Source organism: Apteryx rowi, unplaced genomic scaffold (genome assembly GCF_003343035.1).
Source record: "Apteryx rowi isolate R43461 unplaced genomic scaffold, aptRow1 scaffold_132, whole genome shotgun sequence".
NCBI lineage: Eukaryota > Metazoa > Chordata > Aves > Apterygiformes > Apterygidae > Apteryx > Apteryx rowi.
Window position 1 is genome coordinate 1,336,318 of NW_020447553.1, and position 23,496 is coordinate 1,359,813.

The following is a 23,496-nucleotide window of genomic DNA, read 5'->3' on the forward strand; positions in this document are numbered from 1 at the left end:
GGCTTTCTTGCAATATTTATAGTCCTTCTCCGCCAGCCCGCTCTTGCCGCGGCCTCCTTTGGGTGCGGCGAGGCTGCGTCGTGGCGCGTGCGACGCGCGGGTGGAGGTTTGCGCTAGCCCGGGCGCACGTGCGCGCGCACCAGCGTGGCGGGGCGCGCTGGGGGTTTTGGAAGGCTCTCGTGTTTGCAAACTGCCGCTTGTGTTGGTTTTGCTCCTGTTATTGCCATGGAAACTGTAATTAAGCTGCAAGGGCGCCGGAGCTGGCGGCGGCTCGGCTGATGCCAGCCCCGCTGCGGCCCCGGGGCTCGGCGGCAGCCGAGGGGGCAAGCGGCAGCGGCGCCGCGGGACGAGCCCCGTCCTGCCCACGCTGCCTCGCTCGCCTGATCTGTCTGTCCTGGAGTCTGTTTATCCAACTCCCTCCTCTCCATCCATCTGGCTCCCCATATGGGAAACAAACATAAAATTGGCCCAATTTTGAACTGGGGGGGGGGGGAAAGAAATCCATCCTGTCTGGCTGCACGGGGGATGTGACGTGAGCCGTGCCGGCGAGCCGGGGAGCGCAGGCGGCCGTCCCCGCGCTGCCGGTGGGGCACAGACGTGGCTCTGGCTCCCGGCCCCGCGYGCTCCTCGGCACCAGACCTCAGGCCCTTCCTAAGCACTTCTACACCGGCTGCTGGCTCGTGGCCTGTCCCCGTCCCGGCCTCGTCCCGCTCCTCTCCGGGGCTGCGAACTGGGAAATCTCTTCCTGCCTCGGTAGCTGTGTGCTAATTAGTCTGACCTTTGCTTAAGCAGGGATCTTTCAGTGGCGGGCGAGGTATCAGCCRTGTCATTTACTATGCAAATTGAGACCATAAATTACATCCAGAAAGTCTTGCAATGTTTAATTTTCTGTCCCATTCCTCGCTCCCTTTTTTCTTTTTTTTAACTGGCGTCTGCAAAAACGCTGGAGCGAGAAGCCCTGGCTTTTGCAGAGCTGGAGAGCAGGGTGCCGGGAGCCCTGTGGCCGTGCGGTTACTCTTCCAGTTGCCAGCTCCCCCATCGCTCCCACCCCATCTTTAATTTTAATTAGCTGCTTTTGCAAACACCCCGTGGCCGGTTCGGTGATCAGCCTGCAAGGCTTTTCCCCGACAGTCTTGCATGCACGGGCATCTTTAGGCATGGCCATGGTGAAAGAGGTGCCGATCGGGGGAGCCAGGCCRGATGCTGCAGGGAAGGGGATAAACCCGTGTGGTGGGTGCTGCTCCGTCGGGGTCTCGCGCTGCTGGAAGCCCCCGGGCTTGTGCCGGGGCAGGGGCCCGTCGTCTCCTCTTCCTCAGGGCTGTTTTCTCCGGTCTTTGACTTCTGCGTGAGCAGMGCCCTTGCAAAAGCAGCCGCGCTCCCCTTGGTGCGGGCGAGCGATGTGGCTAAGGCTCGAAATGACAGATAATAGGAGGAGGAGGTGGGAAGCAGAGATTAGCTCCCGCGCCGCTGGATGGGAGGGAACGACACGCGGGAGGGCTGACGCTCCGGAGGAAAGGAGGGGTGACGGCAGCGACCTGGGAGAGGAGGTGTAGTGGGAAGAGCCGGACTCCTCCTGGGAACGTGCCCGGAGGGTTCGGTGGTGGCAAGGGGAAGGTGCAGTGAAGGCTTTGGGCTGGGATCGGAGCCCTGGTCCGGACCGCTCCGACGGCATGGTGCCGAACCGCTTGCCTGGGCGCGAGAGCAGGCGAGCTGGGGAGGCCGGCRGTCACCTGCTGGGGATCCCGGGAGCCGGGGACATGGAACGGGATCCCATGGGGTGGCGGAGGAGCTGGGGTGTCTCAGGGCTGGGGYGCTCTCTTCCCACAGGGGGGGTGTGCGTGGCCCAGTCCGTGAAGATCCCGCGGGAGCCCAAGGCAGGAGAGTTCGACAAGATCATCCGCCGCCTCCTGGAGACCTCCCACGCGCGGGCCATCATTATCTTCGCCAACGAAGACGACATCAGGTGCGGAGGGGCCGGCCCGGCCGGGAGGAGAGGTGGGCTGGGGGGACGCGCTGCAGGGTGCCAGCGGTGCCGGCTGGGGTGCGGGACGCGTGGCACTAGCGGCAGGAGCAGTGCCGGCGCCGGGATGGCGAGTGCCCGGCCGTGCCCGCGGCGTTGCGTGGTTGGGTTTGCAACGTGCCGTGGCTGTGTCTGCAGCCCGGGCTCCCCGGAGCTGCCTTCGGACGGGCCGCCTGGGGTATTCCAGCAGTGCAGAGCTCTGCTTGCAGCTGGAAGGAGGAAAAATCAGCTCCGTGTTGGCTTTGGGCTGCTCCGAGCCGGGGCAGAGCTAGCGCGGGCCCTCGCCGTGCCCCGGCCGGCGGCTGCACCCCAGCACCGCGTCCTGCCCTGCCGCGCGGCCTCAGCCCCCGGCGCGGGTCCGGGCTCTGCTGCCCGGCGGAGCGGGCGCCACGGCCACGCTCGAGGTGACGCACTGCGAGCAAAGCGACATCTCGCAGCTCCCCTTGCTTATGGAGCAGAATGATTCACGTGGAATTACCCCTGATTTCCCAAGTATCTAATTTATTGATCAGCAAACATTATGTAAATGTGGGTAAACTGTGATTTTAAATCAGTTTACGCCAGATGTGCCAATGCTCCCAGTTTCTCTATTCCCCTTCCTTAATAGAAACGTCTGCAAACCTGACATTTATGCGGGTGTGTGGTGCGAAACGGGGGATTTACCTTGCTGTGCAAATGGCAGGCCCCATTAACTGGGGTTTGTAAACATTTACCCATCCAAATAGGATTACATCCCATTACCAGTCGTTTACACACACCTCCCTGGCGCTGGGGTAAGCGAGGGTTTAGCCCTTCCAGAGGGGCCTGGGCGTGGAGATTGCAGCCATCCCGTGCTTTGTGCCAGCTCTGGTCGGGGAGTGCACCAAGATTTCTGCCCCGAAATGCTCGGGGCCCAGCGCCGCGGGATAAGATGTGTCCAGGGATGGTGTCTGCTTGCATCCGTGCCTGGCCGAGCCRCTGCTGCAAATCAGTGCTGCTCACTGGTCGCGGAGGAAGCGCCTCGATTTGCACCGGGGGGACGGTGACCTGTACGAGGACGGGTCGCTGGGGCGGCTGCTGGCCGGAGCAGGACGGGGGTCTGCTGACCTCCCTGGCCTGCCGGGGTTGGTGCCGGACGCCTGGGCTCCGGCACCAGGAGCTCGGAGATGGCCGGGGCGAGTGCAGGGCGGCTGGTGCAGCTCCCCGGCTGTCACCGGCCCGCRGCTCCCAGCACACGCCTGCCTCTTCCCCTCTCGCTGCCTCCTCTCTCTGCTCAATTTGGATTTTTTTCCTTATTACGTGTTTCAAGCACCATCTGGGCTTGAAGCGGTCGGCTCCGGATGGCGGAGGTGTGAGTCATAAACCTGCCTCCGCGCCGGAAGGGGGACACGGGGCCAGGCAGGCACCGGGGCTCCCAGGGCTCGGCGCCCCGCGCAGCGCTGCCACGGGCCAGGCACCGGCCGGAGCTCCTCACCGCGGCTCGGCCGCCCGCGTGGCACCAGTATGGCCCAGTTTAGCTCTTGCCCGGGCGCTGGCTGGGATGGCAGGCTCTCTCTGGCGGTTTGCCGCGATGATCCGAGATGAGAGCACGCTTGTGCCCTGCGCTCTCCGGTGCTGCCGCTTCTCCTGCCTGCTGTGGCGGAACCTGATTTTTTTCCTAATGTTGGGTAATTAAGGGGGAAATTCAATTACCAGTCAGCACATATGCAAATAGGGCGGGAGAAGCCGCCTCGGCGCGCAGGCCGGGGAGGAGCGAGGGTGCGGGAGCCGGGCAGCGCCGGTCGCTGTCGAGCATCCAGCAGGYGCCGGGGCTCGGCGGGCAGCGAGGGTTGTGCCCGTGGCCCAACGCGGCCCTGTGCCGACGCGCAAACAGCACCCGGCCCCTCTGCCTGCTGGGGGCCGGCATCCCCTCTGCRGCGGGGCGGGGGGGGACCTGAATCCCGTGGCCCGTTCTCCTCCCAGCCCCCCGCCGGAGCCCAGCACCTACTGCCGCTGCTCTCTCCGCAGAAGGGTGCTGGAGGCGGCCAAGCGGGCGAACCAGACRGGCCACTTCATCTGGATGGGCTCGGACAGCTGGGGCTCCAAAATCTCGCCGGTGCTRCACCTGGAGGAGGTGGCCGAGGGCTCCGTCACCATCCTGCCCAAGAGGGTGTCCGTCAAAGGTAAGGGGCTCGGCTCCCCCCTGGCTTCRGTGGTCCCCGGCCACAGCATCCCTTTAACCGCGGGGTATCCGCTATTAAAGGCTGTGCTTTCTCCTGCAGGTCTTCCCCAGCCCAGCCCAACGCTGGCAGCCCGCGGCTGCCYTCGCTTTCCCTTGGCGAGAGCTTGGACACAAACCCACCGCCCTTGGGCACCTCCCCGGACCCGGATCCCCCCTTCCCTGTTGATTTTCGGGCCCCGTTTTGCTTCTCTCCACCATCCYGGAGATTTATCCCCTCCGTCCTCTCTTTCCCGGGCAGGTTTCGATCGCTACTTCTCCAGCAGGACGCTGGACAACAACCGCCGAAACATCTGGTTCGCCGAGTTCTGGGAGGAGAACTTCCACTGCAAGCTGAGCCGGCACGCGCTCAAGAAGGGCAGCAGCATCAAGAAGTGCACGAGTAAGGGCCGGCGGGATGCCGCGGGGAGCGGGGGCTCGCAGGGACGGGCAGCCCACGGCAGGGAGCCCAGGGCAGCCGTCAGAAACGTTGTGCTTGCCGTCCCCTTATGGCCTTACCGCTCAGCCAGGTCGGCTCACGGCAGTGATGCGGCCGTCGAAGGTGGCCCAGGTTTTGGGCCGTGCGAGGGCRCAGGGATGCTCTGGAGCGGGGGCGAACGTCCTGGCACCAGCTGGAGCGGCGTTTGTCTGCATTTTGTTGCAAGCCGCATTGCTGCCGTGCTCCTGCGCAGCTCCGAGCGGGGAACGGGGCGTCCTTGGGTGCCTCGGCCCCGGCGGAGCAGGGTGCCCGGCCCCCTCCTTAAGTGATTCTGGGCATTTTTAGCCACTTCCAGCTAAAAGAGGCTTGTAGGGATTAATGCAGTAAACAAAGCAAATAGGGAATCTGTCTTGCTGACAGCGCGGCTGCYGAGGTGATGGTTGGAGGCTCAAGGAGGTGACATGTTTACTGAGAGATTGCAGAGATTTACTGCCTGCCTGGCACCGGCTGAAGACAGATAATGGTGCGGTGGCTCTCAGGCTGCGATGTGGCAGGACTGGGGGACGGTCGCGCATCCCCACGGTCCCCTGGCGAGGGATGGCAGCGTGACCGTGCCCAGCTGATGTGCCGGGGTGTCAGCACCCCTGGGTGTCGAGTGATGCATGTCCAGGTGAGTTTGGCAGTTGTCAGATCTTGTTATACCTTTGCCGGCTGCTGGGGCTCTGAATGATCAAACCTCCTAGTTTTTTCCCCCCCCTTCCACTGCTGAGAACTAGGGGATGGTGCTTCCCCATCCTCTCCTTGAAGGCATCACCCAAATGTTCAGCTGACGGTCTGTGGACACCCCTCCGGTCCCCGCGGGCACTGCTCAGAGCCGCGGCTTCCCGGCGTCACCTCATATCTCCCACTTTGGTGGGAGTTTGGTCTTTGTTGCTGGAGCAACACTTTGTATTTGGCTTCGTCCTCGGCAGGCTGCGCGTTTGGGGCGCATGAAACGTCGCCTTGGCCCTTGGGTGCTTCAGCCGCCCTCCAGCGCGTGTTGACTCAGCAGGGGTGGGAGAAGYGAGAGCGCTTTGTTTGCAAGCGTTAAAATATCCTGCCCATATCAACGGCGGCACGTAGGAGGAAGGGGCAGAAGTTGCAGTCGCAGCAGAGGGCTCGTGGGAAAACTCGCGCGTGCCCGGGCTCTCAGGAAGCCGAGAGGCCATGATCTTGTCGACTTGCACTGGGAAATGCATGAGCAGGCCCTGAAAACTGCTGATCTCTTCATCTTCGTAGTAGTGTAGCGTTTAAATGAGCAATATTTCAGGGCTAGGGCGTTAGGGGAGGCAGCTGAAAGCATGACATGGCAAATGTCCTAGGAACTGTCTTTAAATTATCTGTATTTGTCAGTGAATAAATTATCTCCTGAACGTTTGCTTGGCAGATAAGCAGAGAGGGGAGATAGCGCGCGGCTTGAAGGACATGGTCTGCCTGTGCAGCGCTGTGCACTTGTGCTTGGCGAGGTCATGCAAAGACCCCACTTGGTGCGGTTTTATGGTGGGAGTTGAACCGACCTCCCCCTCGAGCTTCAGGTTTGGGGAGAGCCCCAAATGCCCAGCGAAATGCTGGCTTTTGCTTGCTTTTGCATCCCGAGCACCCAGAGCCAAGGTCCCGTCGCCCATCGGGACAGGTCGTGCCTCTCGTCTCAGCACGGAGGCGCCGAGGGGCCCGGAGCTCGGCTGAGCGTGGGCTTTGGGGCGATTCCCGCTGTGGCTCTGGCACGGCCGCCTTGCCCAGGCCATGCGCGGTGGCGGGGTGCTCCGGGCCGTGCTGTGAAAACCAGGCCTGTTGTCTGGCAAATCTGAGCTCGGAGGAGGAGGAGGATGGGGATGCCAGACGCAGGGAAGCTCAGCCACATGGAAGGTGCATTAAACAAATGTTTTCCCGGTGTCCCGGGGCTAGAAACGCTCGCTGGGGCTCCGCTGATGGGGACTGACTTGCTCCGTGGGGAAACGTGGTTGCTCTGCGCAAGCTGGATTTCGGCGGTGGGAGAAGCCCCCTGCTTTGAAACCCCGCTCAGCCTTGGGACTGGGGACCTGGCCGTCCCCCGCACGCTTCGAAAGGGCGCTGCTAAGATTTGGTTTTTGCTCTTTGCTGTTCTCCTTCATCCTCCTTTCTTTCTTGCCTTCCTTTTTTTTTTCTTCCTTTCCTTTTTCTTTTTTGTAAAGAAACTTCCAATTCTTGCAATGTTGAAAATTCAGGGCAATTCTGGCACCGGACTGGCAGCGGCTGTGGGGTCCGCTGGGGATTTTTGCTCTGCCCTCCCCTGCGGTCGCTCTCGCCTCCCTGCGAGCATCCAAATGCTGCGCGGGGCTTGCGTTTCGGCCGGCTCCCCCAGCCCGTCCTGCTCTGCTTCAGCCTGGCTGCCTCGAGCAGCCGGGGAGGGATCCTGCCGGCCGCTGCTTCGTTAATAATTCGCACACGCGTCGATGCAGACGGGGGGGTGCTGGGGTGCCGTGCCGGGAGCTGGAGCTGCCACTGGTGCCTGGGTTTGCGGGGACAGGAGGACGGGGTAAGGTGCGTGGAGCGTCCTCCCCTCCCGGCACGGGGCGCCTGGCTCTCCCAGGCCCTGTGGGCTGCGGGTTTTTCYGGGAGAGCGAATTAACAGCCTTCGTTTTGCGGGGCTGGGCGTTAACGCTGCTTTGAGCCGGGGCTGGGGAAGCGTCAGCGCTCTCCCCTCCGCCGGACCAGGCRGCCGATAGAGGCTGGGTGGGAGCAGGCAGAGGGAGCCCCGCAACAGCCCTGCTCCCCTCTCTGCTCTGCTTTATATCCGCAGGCAACTCGCTGTCCCAACTGGCACCTCCAGTTTTTTGGGGGAAGGCAGCTCCTAAGCCTTCGTGGCAGTGAGCRTCTCTCCCGGGGGACGGGGCTGCGCTGGCTCGGGTCCCCGCGCCCCGGCCGGGCTCTGCCGCCCCGCTCGGCACCGGGTCCTGCCGGCAGCGCGGCTCCGGCAGCCGTTCGTGGCTCGTGCGGGGCAGGGGTGGAGGCAGCGCCGGCATGCCTGGGGCCTGCCGTCCCCTTGGCTCTTGGGAGAGCGGTGTTGTGAGTGATTTTGATTAACTCCTGCCGAAAGCCGATGCCAGCGATGTGACTGGAATTGATGCTAATCCCTTCTCATCCACCGCTTGAGAAGATAGCGGCGTCCGTGCTCTGAGGGGGTGCCTGGGAAGGCTCATCACGCACTTGAAAATTAATTATCAGCCCAGTCGTACGATGCACGACCCTGCTATTATAATCAGCAGGGTTACATCCCTCTTGCGGCCCTAATCTACTGAGGGTTTCGAAGAGATTTATTGTCTCCTCGTCGGGAACACGCCACCACAAGCCTCGGCTTTCTGATCCGCGCTGCCCCCTCTCCGGGCCGGTGTCGTTCCCTCCTGAAAAAAGCAGCTGGGTCCTGGGGAAAGGCACTGGATCGGCAGCCCCGGGGCCTCCGGCTTATCTGCAGCAGCGCAGCCAGCTTGTGCCATCGCGCCGGGGCTGCCGCCGCTTGCGGTGAATGAGGGACCTTTGGGGGGAAAACTCAGTCTTCCCGGCCCGTGTTAGCTCTGCGCTGTGTCTCGCTTGCTGGTACTGGTGCAGGCTCCGATGTGCCCAGCTGGGCTCGCGGCGATGCTGGGGGCAGCTGCCTGCGCATCCCAAAACCCTGCCGGCATCGGGGTGCCCTGGAGCGGAGCTTCCCCGCGGTGCATGGGAGCAGGGCCGGGCCATCCCCGCGGGCTGAGCTCTGGTGTAAGGTCTGTTACACCCCCTTTCTTTAATGGGTAATTATCTTGACAAGATAGAGAGGCTTGTCTGCGGGTTGAGAGATGAATGCGTGGAAAGGCCCGACGTTGAGGGAGAAGATTAATAGCCCTTGTCCATAATGTGGAAGAAAGGATAACTTGACGGGTTTCACATGAGTAATCTCCACGCAGTCCAAAAGCATTTTTATAACTTTGAAGGATGGGCTATAAATTTACCTCTTTGATATCATCTTTTCTTGTTGGTCAGTCTGCTATCAATTTGCTTTAGCGCCTTGTCAGGCTGGTGCACCCACACCGGGCAYGGCCAGCTCTCCGTCCCGGCGCAGGGACCTCCGGGTGCGCGGGTTGCGGGGACGTCTGCTGCTCCTGCCCGGCTCCTAGAGTGGTGCCGGCTGGAGTGCGAGCTCGATGCCTCCTGTGGTCGCTTGGCCTTTTCCTGGACAGCTTCCGAGCCTTTGGCGTATGGTGGAGATGGGGGAGAAACCTCCTACCTGGGCTTCTGCCAGTGGAAGGAGAATGAGCTGTAATCAGTGCTTGCTTATGCATCCTAAATCCCCACCTGGGATCAGGGAGCATCCATGCGCGATGGAGCCAGACTTCATTTTGGACACCCTTGGCTGGCTCCCAGGGTGCCTCTGCGGAGGACAAAGGCCTTGCCGGCAGCTCCCCAGGAGCCTCCTTCTCTCYGCCCGGGACCAAAGGGCCTCCAGCCTGGCGGGGTGCCCGGCCGCGCCGCAGAGCTGGCGACGGCGGCGCACGGAGGCCGCGGCTCTCTGACACGGCGTCGCCCCATGGGAGAGGCTTTTTTAGCTGTAATTAACAGCGTGCTATGTTAATCGATGTCTTTTGCTAAATGATTAACATGTTTCCAGCCCCATCAAGAGTGGTTATGACAGGAGAGGCAGGCGGCTGTCGCCGGCAATCGGCAGCTCCTTGCAGGATCCTGGAGGCTGGGGCTGGCCGGGGAGGCTGTACGGGGCTCTGGGCTCAGCGGGGCGGGAGGAAGAGGAGGGGGGGGAGAGCAGAGATGGAGGAAGGAAGCTTTAAGAACGTGATAGAGGACACGCAGCGAGTGATGGATGATGCCTAGATGGTCCCTTGACATTGCTGATAGAGACTGATAGAGTGGGAGCTGCATCGGTGGGTTTGGCTGCAGCCGAAATATCCCCGCGGGGGGCGGGAGCGATCGCAGTGCTGCCCGCGGTGTCTTTGCAGACCGAGAGCGCATCGGCCAGGACTCCTCGTACGAGCAGGAGGGCAAGGTTCAGTTCGTCATCGACGCCGTCTACGCCATGGGCCACGCGCTGCACAACATGCACAAGAGCCTGTGTCCCGGCAAGGTCGGGCTCTGCCCCAAGATGGACCCGGTGGACGGCGTGGAGCTGCTCAAATACATCCGCAACGTCAACTTCTCAGGTCTGTCCGTCCCCGGGGTGGTGCGGGCGCCGCTGGGCTGGGTGTTGTGGAGTGTCCCACCGCCAAGGGTTGCACTCATGGCTCCAGCTGCTCGTGTCCCGCGCTCCGGGCTCTTCCCGGGCTGTGTCCTCCTTGTGCMGTGGCTGGCAGAGGCCCCCGGCTGAAACATCATGCTGCCGTGTCCTTGTCTGTCTCCAGATCTCTTCTGGAAACTCATCTTTTCCTCTACTCTATCTCTTTAATAAACATTTTCTGTCTTGTTCTGCTTATTACTTCTATTTATCTCTTCTCTGCAATCTCCTCTGCAATGTCTGTCTTATTTATTTTCCCCTCTTGCTTGATTTTTCTCTCCTCTCCTTTTATTAGTGTTTATCTGCGCAGTTCACTTGATCTAACTCTAAAGCTGTTTTTTCCCCTTTTGGAAAGAAGCGGCAAAATGCCCGGCGTAGGAGCGCTGTGCTACGTACGTGGCATCGCCAGCGAGCTCTGCTTGGCCGGGAGGGAGGGATGTGCCGGCGTCCTTCGAAACCGGCTTTCCGGGGGCGAGAGATGCTGGGGCAAGGCAGGGAGGGAGCCGCTGGCCGCGTGAGCGTGTCGGTCGTGCTGGGCTCCTTGCTGGCAAGTCACCATCGCTGTCCTGCGGCTCTGTCCCTTGTGTCCCCACCGGGCTGTCCCCGGGGCTGTGCTCCCCCCGATGCGGCCCGAGGCCGTCGGCGGGCTCCTGCGGCGGCAGCGCACTGCCTGTTGCGGATACCCACAGCCTCGTGCGGTCCCAGGCGCCGGGGTGAGCCGGCACCCGCTGAGCAACACGCGCTGCCCCTGTGGCTTCGGGGATGGGTTTTCCCCCCCTCCCCGCCCTGGGTGCTGAGCCCCCCCCGTCCTGCAGGCATTGCTGGGACGCCGGTGACGTTTAACGAGAACGGCGACGCGCCCGGGCGTTACGACATCTACCAGTACCAGATCAGGAACGCCACGGCCGAGTACAAAGTCATCGGGCAGTGGACCGACCACCTCCACCTGAAAGTAAGGCTCRGGGCTGCTTGGGCTCGCGCCCGCGCAGTCCCCAACGTGGGGACCGTTCCGCGCCTTTTCCGAGCTCCCTGGGTTTTGATACCTCTGCTCTGGCATGAGAGAGGGGCCCCAGCAGGGACCGAAGAGGGGGTATACGGCCTCGCAAGCCTGTCTGGGAGCCGAGGAGCCTTTGGACGTGGCAGCTGGGGAGGGTGGCCCTTGGGAACATGCTTGTGGTCCGGTCCGCGGTGCCGCACCTCCAGCATGTGTGTCCGTGTSCCGTGGACAGCAGGGCCTGCTCCAGGCTTGGCTGTGCAACTTTGCAGCCCTAATGAGGGAAGGGAAAGTCTGCCGTGGGTGAGCAGGGCTTGTGCCATCTCGTCCCGCAGCTCGAGAGCATGCAGTGGCCGGGCGGCGGGCGCCAGCTCCCCAGCTCCATCTGCAGCCTGCCCTGCAAGCCGGGCGAGAGGAAGAAGATGGTGAAGGGCATTCCCTGCTGCTGGCACTGCGAGCGCTGTGACGGCTACCAGTACCAGCTGGACGAGTTTCACTGCAAGCGGTGCCACTTCAACGAGCGGCCCAACGAGAACCACACCAGCTGCACGCCCATCCCCATCATCAAGCTGGAGTGGAGCTCGCCCTGGGCTGTGGTGCCYGTCTTCATCGCCATCGTTGGCATCATAGCCACCCTTTTCGTGGTGGTCACCTTCGTGCGCTACAACGATACGCCCATTGTCAAGGCCTCGGGGCGGGAGCTCAGCTACGTCCTGCTGACGGGCATCTTCCTCTGCTATGCCACCACCTTCCTCATGATCGCTGAGCCCGACCTGAGCACTTGCTCCTTGCGACGCATCTTCCTGGGGCTCGGCATGAGCATCAGCTACGCTGCCCTGCTCACCAAGACCAACCGCATCTACCGCATCTTYGAGCAGGGCAAGAAGTCAGTGAGCGCCCCGCGGTTCATCAGCCCTGCGTCCCAGCTGGTCATCACCTTCAGCCTCATCTCGCTGCAGCTCGTCGGCGTCTGCATCTGGTTTATCGTGGACCCGTCCCACTCTGTCATTGATTACGAGGACCAGCGGACTACAAACCCCCACTTTGCCCGGGGCATCCTCAAATGTGACATTTCAGACCTCTCCCTTATCTGTTTGCTTGGGTACAGCATGCTTCTCATGGTCACCTGCACTGTGTATGCTATTAAGACCCGTGGGGTCCCGGAGACCTTTAACGAAGCCAAACCCATTGGGTTCACCATGTACACTACTTGCATTGTGTGGTTAGCCTTCATCCCTATATTTTTTGGGACGTCACAGTCGGCGGAAAAGGTAAGGGAGGGAGAGTTTTGGCTGGTGGCCCTGTGTGCTGGAGGGATGAGGGGCTGAGATGTCCTAAGCAAGGAGGGATGCTTCTCCGTGCTCCTACTGGTTTGGGAATCATGGTGGGAAGGGTTGATTTCCAAACCTCTTGCTCTGCTGGGAACCAGCATCCACTGCCTGTTACCCTCCACTGTTGCCGTCTCCCTTCCATTCCTTTGCATTCTTCCTCGCTTTTCCCTTTCTGTCTTTTCTGTTTCATTTCCTCTCTCTTTCTCACTCCCTCATTTTTTTCCTCATTTTTCCTTCCCTGTTCTCCTGCTGCCCCTCTCCAGAGGGCTGGTGGCAGTGGCAGCACAGATCGCTGCTGCTCCTGGTGTGGGCTGGCGGGAGGACGYGTGCCAGGGGCAGCCGGAGACCGTGTGGGCAGATCGGGGCCCCCAGTGTCATTCCTGTGCGGARGGACCGAGGAAGGCGCTTTCTGAGCGCTCTGCGGCTGCACCTCTCACCCCCTGCTCTGCGGGGGAAAGGGTCCCCGAACATGCTCAGCTGGCTCCTTTCCCCTGAGCTAAATCAGTGATTGAGGTTGTAGAGATGGAGACGCTCTCTGAATTCCCAGCTGGAAACAGCTGGGGACAAGGGAGAAAAAGGGAGGACGCAAGCCCTGGGCGCTCTCCTTCCCTCGCTGGGGCACGCTGCAGCTTGGGCCTTCTCACTCGATTACTGTTTTGCTGCGATTTTAATTAACACCTGTGTGTTTGGCAACGTGGCACCAACGATAAATTCCTCCGCTTGGCTGCAGCAGGGAAGGGGACCCGACCCCGCAGCGGGGAACTGAGCGACTTGGTCTTGTGGGGGAACTGGGACCCTCCGTGGCTCCCACCGCGGCTCTGCAGGCAGCGGAGACGAGGACCAGATGATCCCGGGAACAGCTCTGTGCAGTGAAACAGCCTGTCTGTCTGCCGTTCTCCCTGTCCATCAGCTGCCTGGGAGGCTGTTGTGCTCRGTGTGGAGGGGGGTCCCGATGCGGGCACCCCGGGAGCGAGGCCAGCCCAGATGAAGCTTTGTGCTCAAATGCGAACAAACAAGAACAAAGAGGAAAAATAAAAAATAAAAAAAATCTCATGAACGAGACCAAAATCCCCTTTGCCTGCCTGCCAAGACGGGAATTGCACTTTTGTTAAATGTGAAGAGCTCGCGCCTGCCAGCGCAGAACTGCCTGTGACAAGTCGCTCYTGGTGGTGCTCTTCCCCGGAAATCCCTGGCACCGACGTCCCCGGGCTGATCGCCATGTAGATTCCCTCTCCGCACCCTCTGGGGCTGGGTGATTTCCCCGAGTGTTTGTCCCTTGATGCTGAGTGGCTGAAGCCATGGATTTTGGAAACATCTAATGCAAGAGGGCCAGTGGTGGCTCGCCGGGAAGGATCAGGAGATCTTTTGTTGTACACACCCGAGAAGTTTAACRTCCCTCCTGGAGAGCTGTCTCTGCTCAGAGCATCAAACCACGAGGAGGCCAGYGGAGCTGAGCTCTCCACATACAACTTGAACCTTGGCTCGACCAAAGAAGTCGTCACTACCAAGCCACCTGGCTCTGGCTGGATGTGCAAAGGAGAATTAGAGAAAATAAATGGAGCCTTTCGCGGCATTTCCATTTTGATGAGATGGCAGGGGAGATACTAACAAGAAAGCAGGTTTTTAAAGAAATTATTGCAAAACAAAAGCTCCCTTAAAGCCGCCTTAATGTGCTCGGCATACTGTGGGTAATAAAGATGGAAATGATAATGATTGTAGATTATGCGCAAGGTTGCTCACCTCTTCACTGCAGCTTGTCATGGGATAATTTAGGGCTGCCGAAAGCYGGCTGTCAAGTAGCAATTCGACAATAGGCTGCGCCTCACTTTGGGGGCTTGTAATGTGCAGGGCTTCTCTGTTATTAGGCTGCTAACAAGCTGATTAGAGGCAGAAAAAGTGATGTTCCCAACTCCCTTTGGACGCAGCTCTCTTTTCGCAAAGCCTGTCGCTGCCATAGCGTCTCCCGAGCCATCTCAGGAGGGTTTCGCAGCGTCTTGTCCCTGGGGATGGTCAGGCTGGGGATGGTCTGTCCCGGGGGACGGACGTGCTGAGTGTCTCCGGCCGAGCCGGCATAAAGGGAGATGGATGTTTTCGGAGGGGTGGCCGGAGGAGTCRGGTGCTTGTCGCTTTAGCTGCGGTTTGGCAGCTCGGGGAGGAAAGGGTCTGGCTCGTAGCACGTCCTTGGGATGAAACACAGGGGTGTTAGCACTGGCATCGCCCCGCAGCAGCTCCAGTATCGCCCAGGATGCTCAGTGGTGCATCCCTAGGTGACCGCTGGAAGGGGTGCCTCGTCTTTTGCCCACGTTCCCGCCGGGACACGGGTCATGCCGGGCTCTGCAGAGGACACGCACCCGGGGAAGAAAGGCTGGGAACGTTTGCCAGGCGGTGGTTGTCCCGTACAGCGCGTTGGGAGTTTTGCTCRCATCCTGCGGGTGCCGCGGCCTGGCTACGCCAAGCTGTGGCCGAACCCAGCCGAGGCCTGTGGACGAGGCCTTATTGCTTCCTCCTGAAGGAGTGGGATAAAAATCTCAATTTTTATTTTATTTTCCTTTACCTCGTGCCTACAACTTTGCATGGAGGTGGCATATTATTATAACAAGTCCCCCAAGCCTTTTCTCAAAAGAACCTCTTATCCCTGCCGATCCCTGGGGATTACAGAAATAGCAGTAACAGAGGATCTAAAGAARGAGACAATTTCCTGCGCCGATAAGGCGGCAGCTGAACAGTGGTGTCATTGTCTGGTTCCCTGTTTATCGCATTTGCGCTCGGAGAGGGGAAGGAATGAGAAGAAGGAGCAGCCACTGGTGGCTTTCGCAGGACTGAAGAAGGGATGAGTGGGTTCTTCCTTCCCCAGCACCCGCCGCGGTGCAAAATGCCGAACAGCTGGATTCAGAGGGGGGGATTTGCAGGGTGCACATCCCAGCCGGCGGGAGCCCGCGCAGCCCTCGCTGTCCGCCCCGGGCTCGCCTCCCTTTCCCAGCACCCGACGAAACTGCCGGAGTCGCTCCTGCACGTAGTCGCTCGTTCAGCCTCCTGCCATGCCCACGTCGCTGCTCGATTGCCAATTAATGCTAAACCCCGGGACAGCTGCCTGCGCCGTGGCTTTTAATGCTAATTTAGCGCCGTCAAAATGGCGAGTGAATTAAGAGCCGGCGCCACTGCTTCGCGGTTGTCCTCTGGCGCGGGAGCAGCTGCCGGCGCCGCCGAGCCGCGCTCTCCAGCCTCGCCGGGAGCCTCGGCGCCGTTAGAGGCTTCCCGGCTGCTTGGGAGCCCTGTTGAGCTCTTCTCAGGGCACCGCTGCTTCCAGCTTGCTGCGTGTCTGGGCCGGGCACGGTGCCGCGGGGCAGGACRCGGGGGTGGCTGGGGGCTCCTCGGCCCCGGGCTGGGCACCGTGCCGGGGTTTGGGACTTGCGCCGCATCGTTCGGGAGCGCTGAATGTGGCACCGTCATCCCGAGCTAGAAACAGGCTGGATTCCTTGATTAAATGCATGAAGCAGCAGCAGCTGCTGTTGAACTGGGGGCTGTAACTTCTTTTAAACCTGCAGGTCCTTGCTCGCGCCTCCAATGGCTCTAGAGGAAGCTGAAGTATCATTAGCAGAGGAGCAAAGTGGGGTCCTGGATTGGAAACCAGCTAAGAGAGTGGGAACAAAAATTGTCATAAATGGTCATTTTTTTCAACGTGGCGAAAGGTTAACTGCGGAGCACTTCAAGCACTTTGTGTTTCGACTCCAGGCTAAAAATATTTCTCTTTGAGACGAAAAGGGGCCTTGCTGCATCGTGATGTGAAACTATTGAGGTTAGCGCAGGCTGCAGAAAATTGGGCTGTTTCCCAGGGCCCTGATGAAGGCAGGCAAACAYGGTCTGCACTGGGAGGGGGCTGGAGGGGAGCACGTGCCCGGGCGCCRGGTGCTGGAGCTGAGTCTTAATTGAGCCATGAAGACTGGTGGGGAGACCTGGGCCACCAGCACTCGGTGCAAGTCTCTGCTCGAGGCCAGGAAGAGCAGCAAACTTTCTCCAGGGTGGGTTTGGATCTGGTGAATGGGTCGTTAGGTTGAGGGCAGCTGCGGTGGCCCCRTGAGACCCCCCCAAAATGCTGCAAGTGCTAAAGGAGGGCTGAGAGATCAGGGGAGCCTGTGGCTGGTGCCAGCTGGGCTTGTGGCAGAGGGAAGCCCCAGCGTGGTGCCGGAGGATGGAGACCCGAGCCAGGCACCAGGGAAGCGTGCGTGGAAGCCGTCGGGTCTGCTCTCCAGCTCAGCTGCTCTCCCTCTTTGCGGTAATGCCTCCGAGTCTCAAGTTATGAGCAGGAGTTGCTGCAGAGGCAGGAGATGTGGAAATACTGCAAAGCGAGTCTCCTTTGAACGGCACCCGCGGGGCGCTGAGGAGGGCTGCAGATGGCAGAGCCGGGGAGGTAAAGGTTTGCTGGGCCTCAGCAGGGGCTGGACATGCAGTAGCTSTTGCTCTTGCTCCCAGCCGCTCTGGTCCTGGAGGTCTGCCCRGCTAGTTGTACCAAAGTTTGGAAAGTTTCAGCCGTAAAGGAGAGAGAAAAGAGCAGATATTCTGGCACGGAGAAATGTTGTGACTTTTCTTGATGATACAACACTTATCTCTAAAATCTGCCTGATTGCTGCAACCACCCTTCAGAGCACAGATGAGCTGAGCGAGGCCGTAAGGCCCCTTGCCAGGCTGGAGCCGTTTGTGTTGCCTGAGCCCAAGGCGCTGTTCTCTGCCTGTTGTCACTCGCAGGATGGAGAGCTGTCTCCCCGTGCCTTCTCCTGGGGCATCAAAGCGTCTGYGCTCGGCTTTTGTTCTTGGTCACCTTTTTGCTCTGTTGACGCCAGAAAATGAAGCCCTCAACTTCAACACGTGCAGCTGGGGCGGTGGGTCCTGCTCCTCACCAAGCCGTGAGCACTGGGCATGCTTTCTTCTCCGGCCAGGACATGGTAGCAGCTGTCAACCACTGCCTTGAGGCTCCACTTGCGCTTGGGGACCCTTGGCTGGATCCTGCTGCCCTTGCTCAGCGCTAAATCCCATGTGTGAAACAACTGCAGAAGAATCCCTGGATGCCGCACTGTGGCTGAGCCGTGGGATAAAGTTCARATACTGCTTAAACCTCTTACTAAAACCTTGTTAGCAACATGCAGAACAGCCCCTGCATCTGAGYACAGCCGGAAAAAACCCAGATTGTGTGCAGATTTGGCCAGGAAAGGCCCAACACGTGAGCCGAGGATGCTGGAGAAGACGGCAGTAGGCAGAGGCCTGCGCTGAGAGAGGGATGCTCATGGAGCAGGGATGCTCACAGAGCGGGGATGCTGGCGGAGGAGCTTGCCAGCCYGGTCTCTTGCGCTGCTTTGGGCCGAGAGGTGGGGACGGGTGGAGAGAGGGGATCTCTTCACCTCCCATGGCCACCCGATTGAGATGCCCCCGGCTTGTGAGGAGACTGCCAAACACTTTCCATAGAAAAATGGATTATTCTACAGTCAGATTAATGGGCTTTCACTCTGCAAAACATCTGTCACCGTTAGTCCTGGACAGTGAGCGTGAAATTAGTTTTGACTGCAGAAAGGCAATGTTGGTGTGTAATATGTGACTTACATGACAACGGCCCAGGGAGCCAGCTGGGGAATGGGAATTACCTGTTGAAGGGAGCTGGGGGAGCACTGGGTGCGTGGGGCCGGGCTGTGTGGTCGGGTTTCCCTGCTGTGACCATCACCGTGATGTCTGAGTTCCCTGCCCTGAGGCTGGGGGTGCTGCCTGTTGATGCACAAGGATGCCAGGTGAGGAGACAGGGAGCGCAAAGAGGGTCCTGGGGGCTCCATTGCCATCTCTGCTAACGCTTTTAAGCTGCCATGCCTGCAGGTCACTGCGAGAGCCTGTGTCGGGGCTGGGGTGGTGGAGGCTGCCGTGGATCCTGCAGAGCCGTGGTGGGTCTGAGCTCCTGCCCTTGTGTCTTGCAGATGTACATCCAGACCACGACGCTCACCATCTCGGTGAGTCTGAGTGCCTCGGTGTCCCTGGGCATGCTCTACATGCCCAAGGTGTACATCATCCTCTTCCACCCGGAGCAGAACGTCCCCAAGCGCAAGCGGAGCCTCAAGGCGGTGGTGACAGCTGCCACCATGTCCAACAAGTTCTCTCAGAAGGGAAGTTTCCGCCCCAATGGAGAAGCCAAATCGGAGCTGTGTGAAAATCTGGAAACGCAAGGTAACGTGGCTCACCGCAGGGTGGTGGGAGCTGGTCCTGCTGCGGTGCAGGGACGCTGTGCCAGGGAGCCTGCAGCCCTTGCTCGCTGGTGGGGCATTGCTGTGTGTCCTACAGCTGCATGAGCACAGGCATCTCCGTGCCTGCACCRGGGATGTGCCAGGGGATCAAATAAAGGCTCTTGTGGTGGCTCTCACTCCTTTCTGCCCAGCATAGCATCCTGAGCTGATTCCAGATCTCCCTGTTCATTAATTTATCCCCCCCAAGAAACACCGTTTTCCATCACTGCAGCTGCGTGGGTGAGACGGGACGTGTCCTGCCTCCTTGTGATCCACATTGCTCCTCGTGCTCCCGTCCCCTCCGCAGGCCCCTTTATTTTCTCCCATGGAAGCAGCTGTCGGCTGGCTGCCATGGGAAATCCTCTGGAGATGTGTCCCTGCAGTGTGAGATGCCTGCTGGGGACACAGGGAAATCTGCTCCGTTGCAAAAATACCAGGAGAAGGCTCTGAATGTCAGACCACCCTGGGGATCAGCCGAGTCTCTCCTTGGCTATTTCAAAGAGGTTTCCAGCGAGGGCAAGCCAGGCGGCTGCACGGAGCTGCCCCCAGGAAGGCTGTGATGTGGCTGATGGAGAAATTAGGTGTTTGCTGTGTGTCTGTGTGGGCTGTTCCCGGGGGGGCCAGGCTGGAGCTAAGGCTGAGCATTGACGTCACTGGGATGGAGCCACCAGTCTCCCGTGGGAAGYGAGGCTGCGCGGCCAGGTCCAGGGGCTTGGGAAAGCCAGGGAAAATGAGTGCTTTACTTCTGGGTTTCCAAAAATAGAGCCTTGGAGGAGGAAGGAATGGCTGGAGCCGGTGCTGCTGGGGTGCTTTGAGAAGGGAAAGCCCATTTGGGCTCCATCTGCAGAAAACCCCACAGAAATACAAACGTTTCCCGTGGGCCACCAGCATTGCTGGGTCTCAGCACCAGTGGGATTGAGACCAAACGTCATTCACATAAAAAAAACATGATTTTCTTTGTAATCCARCGCTCGCTGTCTTTCCAGTTGGAGCTATGTAATATCTCTTGGCACCTCAGTAGTAACCCATCTCTCCGCCRCTCCCTGTACAACGGCTCTCGCTGGCTGTCAGCCCTGCGTGCGACGTCTCTCCATAGGCAGTCTCGCTGCCTCATTGACTCTTTCATCTGCCCATCTGCATCGCGAAGGGCAGCCGGCCAGGCAGACCCCCCCTCGCCACCCGTGCTGGAGGCGGCTTTCATCAGCCGGTATCGGAGATCCCTGTGGTCTGCGTCTCCTGCCCTGATTTAGGGCAGGTCGTGGTCCTTCCATCCCATTTTGTCCATGCAAGAGATGCTCCCCGAGAGGCCCTGGGGTATCTACGGGTGCTCCCCAGCAGGAAGGGCTTGCCAGTGAGCACCTTGTYCGGAACCTGAACCAGAATCATTCCCATGCACCGGCTGCTGCACTGAGCATCCTTCCTCCCCACGGCACCGATTTGTACGTGCCGCACTGGGGACAGGGCAGGGAGCTGGTCGCAGTATTAAAGCTGTGGGCAGGGGAGATGATGGCGATGTCAGTGCAGGACACAGGGGCCGTTTGTCACTCTGTCGCTGGCAGGTAACGCGTCTTTAAATACACAACAGAATAAATAATTTGTAGGGCTTTGATATGGGCGGATTGGCTATGAAAACACTGCAGCTAACAAATAGCTCTGTCAGCTCTAATTTCTTATGGCCCGTCTAATTGTTAGCTGGGAATACGAGTCTGAAATCTTCAGCGAGGTTCATTTGTCAGGGAGGCGCCAGGACGGAGGGAGGGTGCTGGGGAGGGAGAGCTGCAGGTTGTCCGTCAGGCCCTGCTACGTGGCCCTGCAGCGTGCGGGCATCTCCGCGGAGCACCGGGCCCAGCCGAAGCGCCGCTACGAGCCAGGGCATTGCAGGCGCCCGCCTCCACCGCTCGCTGCTCTGTGGCTGCTGCTCAAAGCCAGCGACATGCAGCAGCCTCGGAGCCCGGAGGCAGCGGCGCAGCCCTGCGGGGAGCAGGAGGATTTATTGCTCTCCGGCATTTTCCTGGCTCTGGGCCTTGCTGCATCTGCCCTGGTGCGTGTCTCGGACACGTGGCGGTTTCGGAGCCGTCGCTTCCTCCTCTCCTCGTGCACTCGACCCCTTCCCCAGGGCTGGTGCATCTGGGGAAGGTGGAAGGTGGCCCCAGGTTTGCATACATGACCCTGACCCAGCCCCATGTCACGTCCCCCAGTGCAACGGGTTCAGGGTCGCAGGATGGGAGCCGGCAGAGGAGGTAACACACGCGAGGTCTGTCTGTCTTTCCAGCACTGGCTACCAAACAGACTTATGTCAGCTATAGCAACCACGCGATTTAACTCCAGCGGTCCCAACCGCCTGGCGCAGAGGGAGGCTGCGGGTGCCGTGAAGCAGGAAGGAGTGGCGTGGCATCGCTCGTCGCGGGACGCCGGAGGGGGAGCCGGACGGGACGGGAAGGTGGCAGCGGGGTCGTTCCCTGGCCGGGCCGTTGGGCAGAGCTCCTTGGGAAGATGGCGATTAACAGCAGCAAAAAAAAAAAGAAACAATAAAAAAAAAAAACCACCGTCTAACTGACCACCGTGACCATGCATGCCTCCCCACGGAGGAAGAGGAGCGGTTGAGGGGGGAGCGGGGGGGGCGTATCGTGGAGAAGAGGTGACGGACTTTGGGATTTTGTTTCTGTATCTTGGCAAAAAAAAAACACCCTGAGACCCAACATTTTCCCTTTTCTGGAATTTGTGAGATTGTTTGTGGTTGTGCAGAACCTTCTGTTTCCTCTTTCTTTTCTTTTCATTTATCCTTTGCCATTTTCTTTTGTTCCCATCTTCCTCCACCCCTCTTCACTCTCTCTCCTTTATCCTGCCAAATTCTATATGTTGCAAAAAGGAAAAATAAATAAAAATAAATAAAATTTAAATAAAAACAGACAACAAAATAAAGTAAAATACAACCTAGACTGTGTTCAAAGTGCTGATTTCTATAGGTGGTTAATTAATGTATGTGATGACCATATGGATTGAAATATGTCTGCTTTATGTACTGACCAGTCAAAAAACAAAAACACACAAAAAAAGTTCAGTGCCTGGATGTTTATGAATTATTCGATGACTGTGTAGAGCATGATCATTTTTATACGAGGAGATTTCTAATAAAAGACCATGGTTTTGCACTCAGCGTTTGTTGTCCCTTGGTGCCTGTTCATTTCCGACTCCGGGAGGTGCCTTGGTTTGGGCTGGTTCCTCCTCGTTTGCTCTTCCCCAGCGTGTGCAGGTGTGAGCTGAGGCTGGGGGGCTGGAGCAGTGCAGAGAGCAAGGGGTTTCCCAGGTTTTTTCCGTTTCTTTCCCCCTTCACAACCAGGGCCAGCCCCACCCTTCCCATCATGACCCGCCTGGGCTAATTAGGAAAGTCTTTCCTGCCCAGAGCAGCTCTGCCTTCCCTCCAGGGAGGAGGGTGCCTGCCTGGTGCTCCAGCCTGCTCCTTGGGATAGCACAGCCGGCTATATGAGGTACGTAGTTTGTTCAAAGAGGTCTTGGTCTGGTTTTGCCTGTTTTGGGGAGGATTGTGTGGTTGCTGCTGGTGTCTCTGTCCCTGGGTTCTGGGAAAGGCCCTCTGAAAGGAGGTGGCTCTGCTTTTTGGCTACCAAGAGAGGAGAAGATGGTCCAAATCTACCTTTTCTCTTGGGAGCAGCTGTGAGCTGGGGAAGGGGAGCTCTTCCTTGGCCGGGCAGGGAAGGCTTTGCTGCCTGCACTGGAGAGGTGGCCTGGCTCTGGCTGGGGCTCCAGCAGGACGTTGCTGCTGTGTTCCCGCAGCTGTTTTGGACAGGTCGATGCTTTGCAGGAGTGTTGGAGCTGGCTGTGGTGTCCCAGCCTCATGGATGAGGATTCTGGGTGCCTTCCCATCCCTTTCTGCGTGTTCCTCCCAGCTCAAAGCTCTCCATGTGTCCCATCTCTGTCTGTTTGAAGTTACCCTAGAGATATGCATGTTCCTGTTCCTATTTGTGTATTAATTGGGTGTCTCGGCTCTGCTCCCTGCTTGTTCCTGTGGGTCGGGTGAGCTGTGCACTCTGGGGAGGGGAGGCCTCTGTGCTGCTCGCTCCGAGCACCACGGGGAGCTTCAGCCGTCAATCAAAATGAGAAGGGAAAAGCGACTGCTCCCTGCCAGCATGGAGAGGACAGAATGGGGCTTGATGGCAGGAATTAAAAAAGGAAGTGGGGGAAAAAAAAAAAGATAATGAAAAGCTTGAAACTTTGATAAGATCACACTTGCCAAAAGAACTTCTCAGGAGAAAAAAGTGCTTCATTTCCACCGCATCCATCACTGTCTGATCAGATGGTGAAATGCTGCCTGGTTCAGAGGGCTCCCAGAAAACCCAAGTCGATATCTCTGGTGCTGTTTCTAGCTTTGAGTTACCGCTCTACTGTTTACAAGCAGCTTTACCCCTTAAACTGCCTGGTGCTGTTTAGAAAGGCTGATTCCACCTGAATCAACCATCCCTCCCCTTGCAGTGTGTATAATGAGGGATGCACTGAGCTACCCAGAGAGGTTGTGACTGGGGTTGAGCCTGCTGCCACTGAGCAGTTTTTCCAGACTTATCTGTCTTACTGGTGGTCCAAGGTGGTTTACAGGGCACAGTGCAGAGAGGCCGGGGCCAGCCGGTGTGCTGGAAGGAGGAGATGGGTGGGAGCAAGGCAGTCTCCCCTGGTCAGTGCTCTCCACTGCGCAGGATGCAGAGAGCTGGGCTGCTCTGCTTCAGTAGCAGAACGAGCTATTTTTCTGTTTGCCAGTATTTCTTTGAGGTGTTGCCCTGTGTCTCTTTTGTTCTAAAACATTTCTGCCTTCAGACTGCTTCCCAATAAACACAGCCAGCCCTGGAGTGTGTTGTATCAGCTGCTCGGTGCTTGGACTGTACTGCTGCATGGTGTTATAGCAGAAGGGTGTGTGCAAGCGAGAGTCACGCTAAGCCCGTGCTTGGCCACTTGACAATGCCCAGTGGCCACAAATGCATCGCTCGGTAGAGGGAA

The 23,496-nt window shown here is 59.1% G+C and overlaps 1 protein-coding gene across 2 annotated transcripts; it reads left to right on the top strand.

Annotated features, from left to right (window-relative positions):
• Positions 1-4,043: 4,043 nt before the first annotated feature.
• Positions 4,044-20,814, top strand: GRM4 (glutamate metabotropic receptor 4). 2 transcript variants are annotated; one of them, XM_026056682.1, is made up of 7 exons: positions 4,044-4,161; positions 4,459-4,599; positions 9,639-9,839; positions 10,726-10,862; positions 11,240-12,175; positions 18,190-18,436; positions 20,765-20,814. In XM_026056682.1, exons 1-7 carry the CDS (start codon positions 4,059-4,061, stop codon positions 20,812-20,814), a joined length of 1,815 nt encoding a protein of 604 aa, XP_025912467.1. In that variant the 5' UTR covers positions 4,044-4,058. The 2 variants fall into 2 exon arrangements, with proteins under 2 accessions (XP_025912467.1, XP_025912468.1); XM_026056683.1 differs by lacking the exon at positions 4,459-4,599.
• Positions 20,815-23,496: the final 2,682 nt, after the last annotated feature.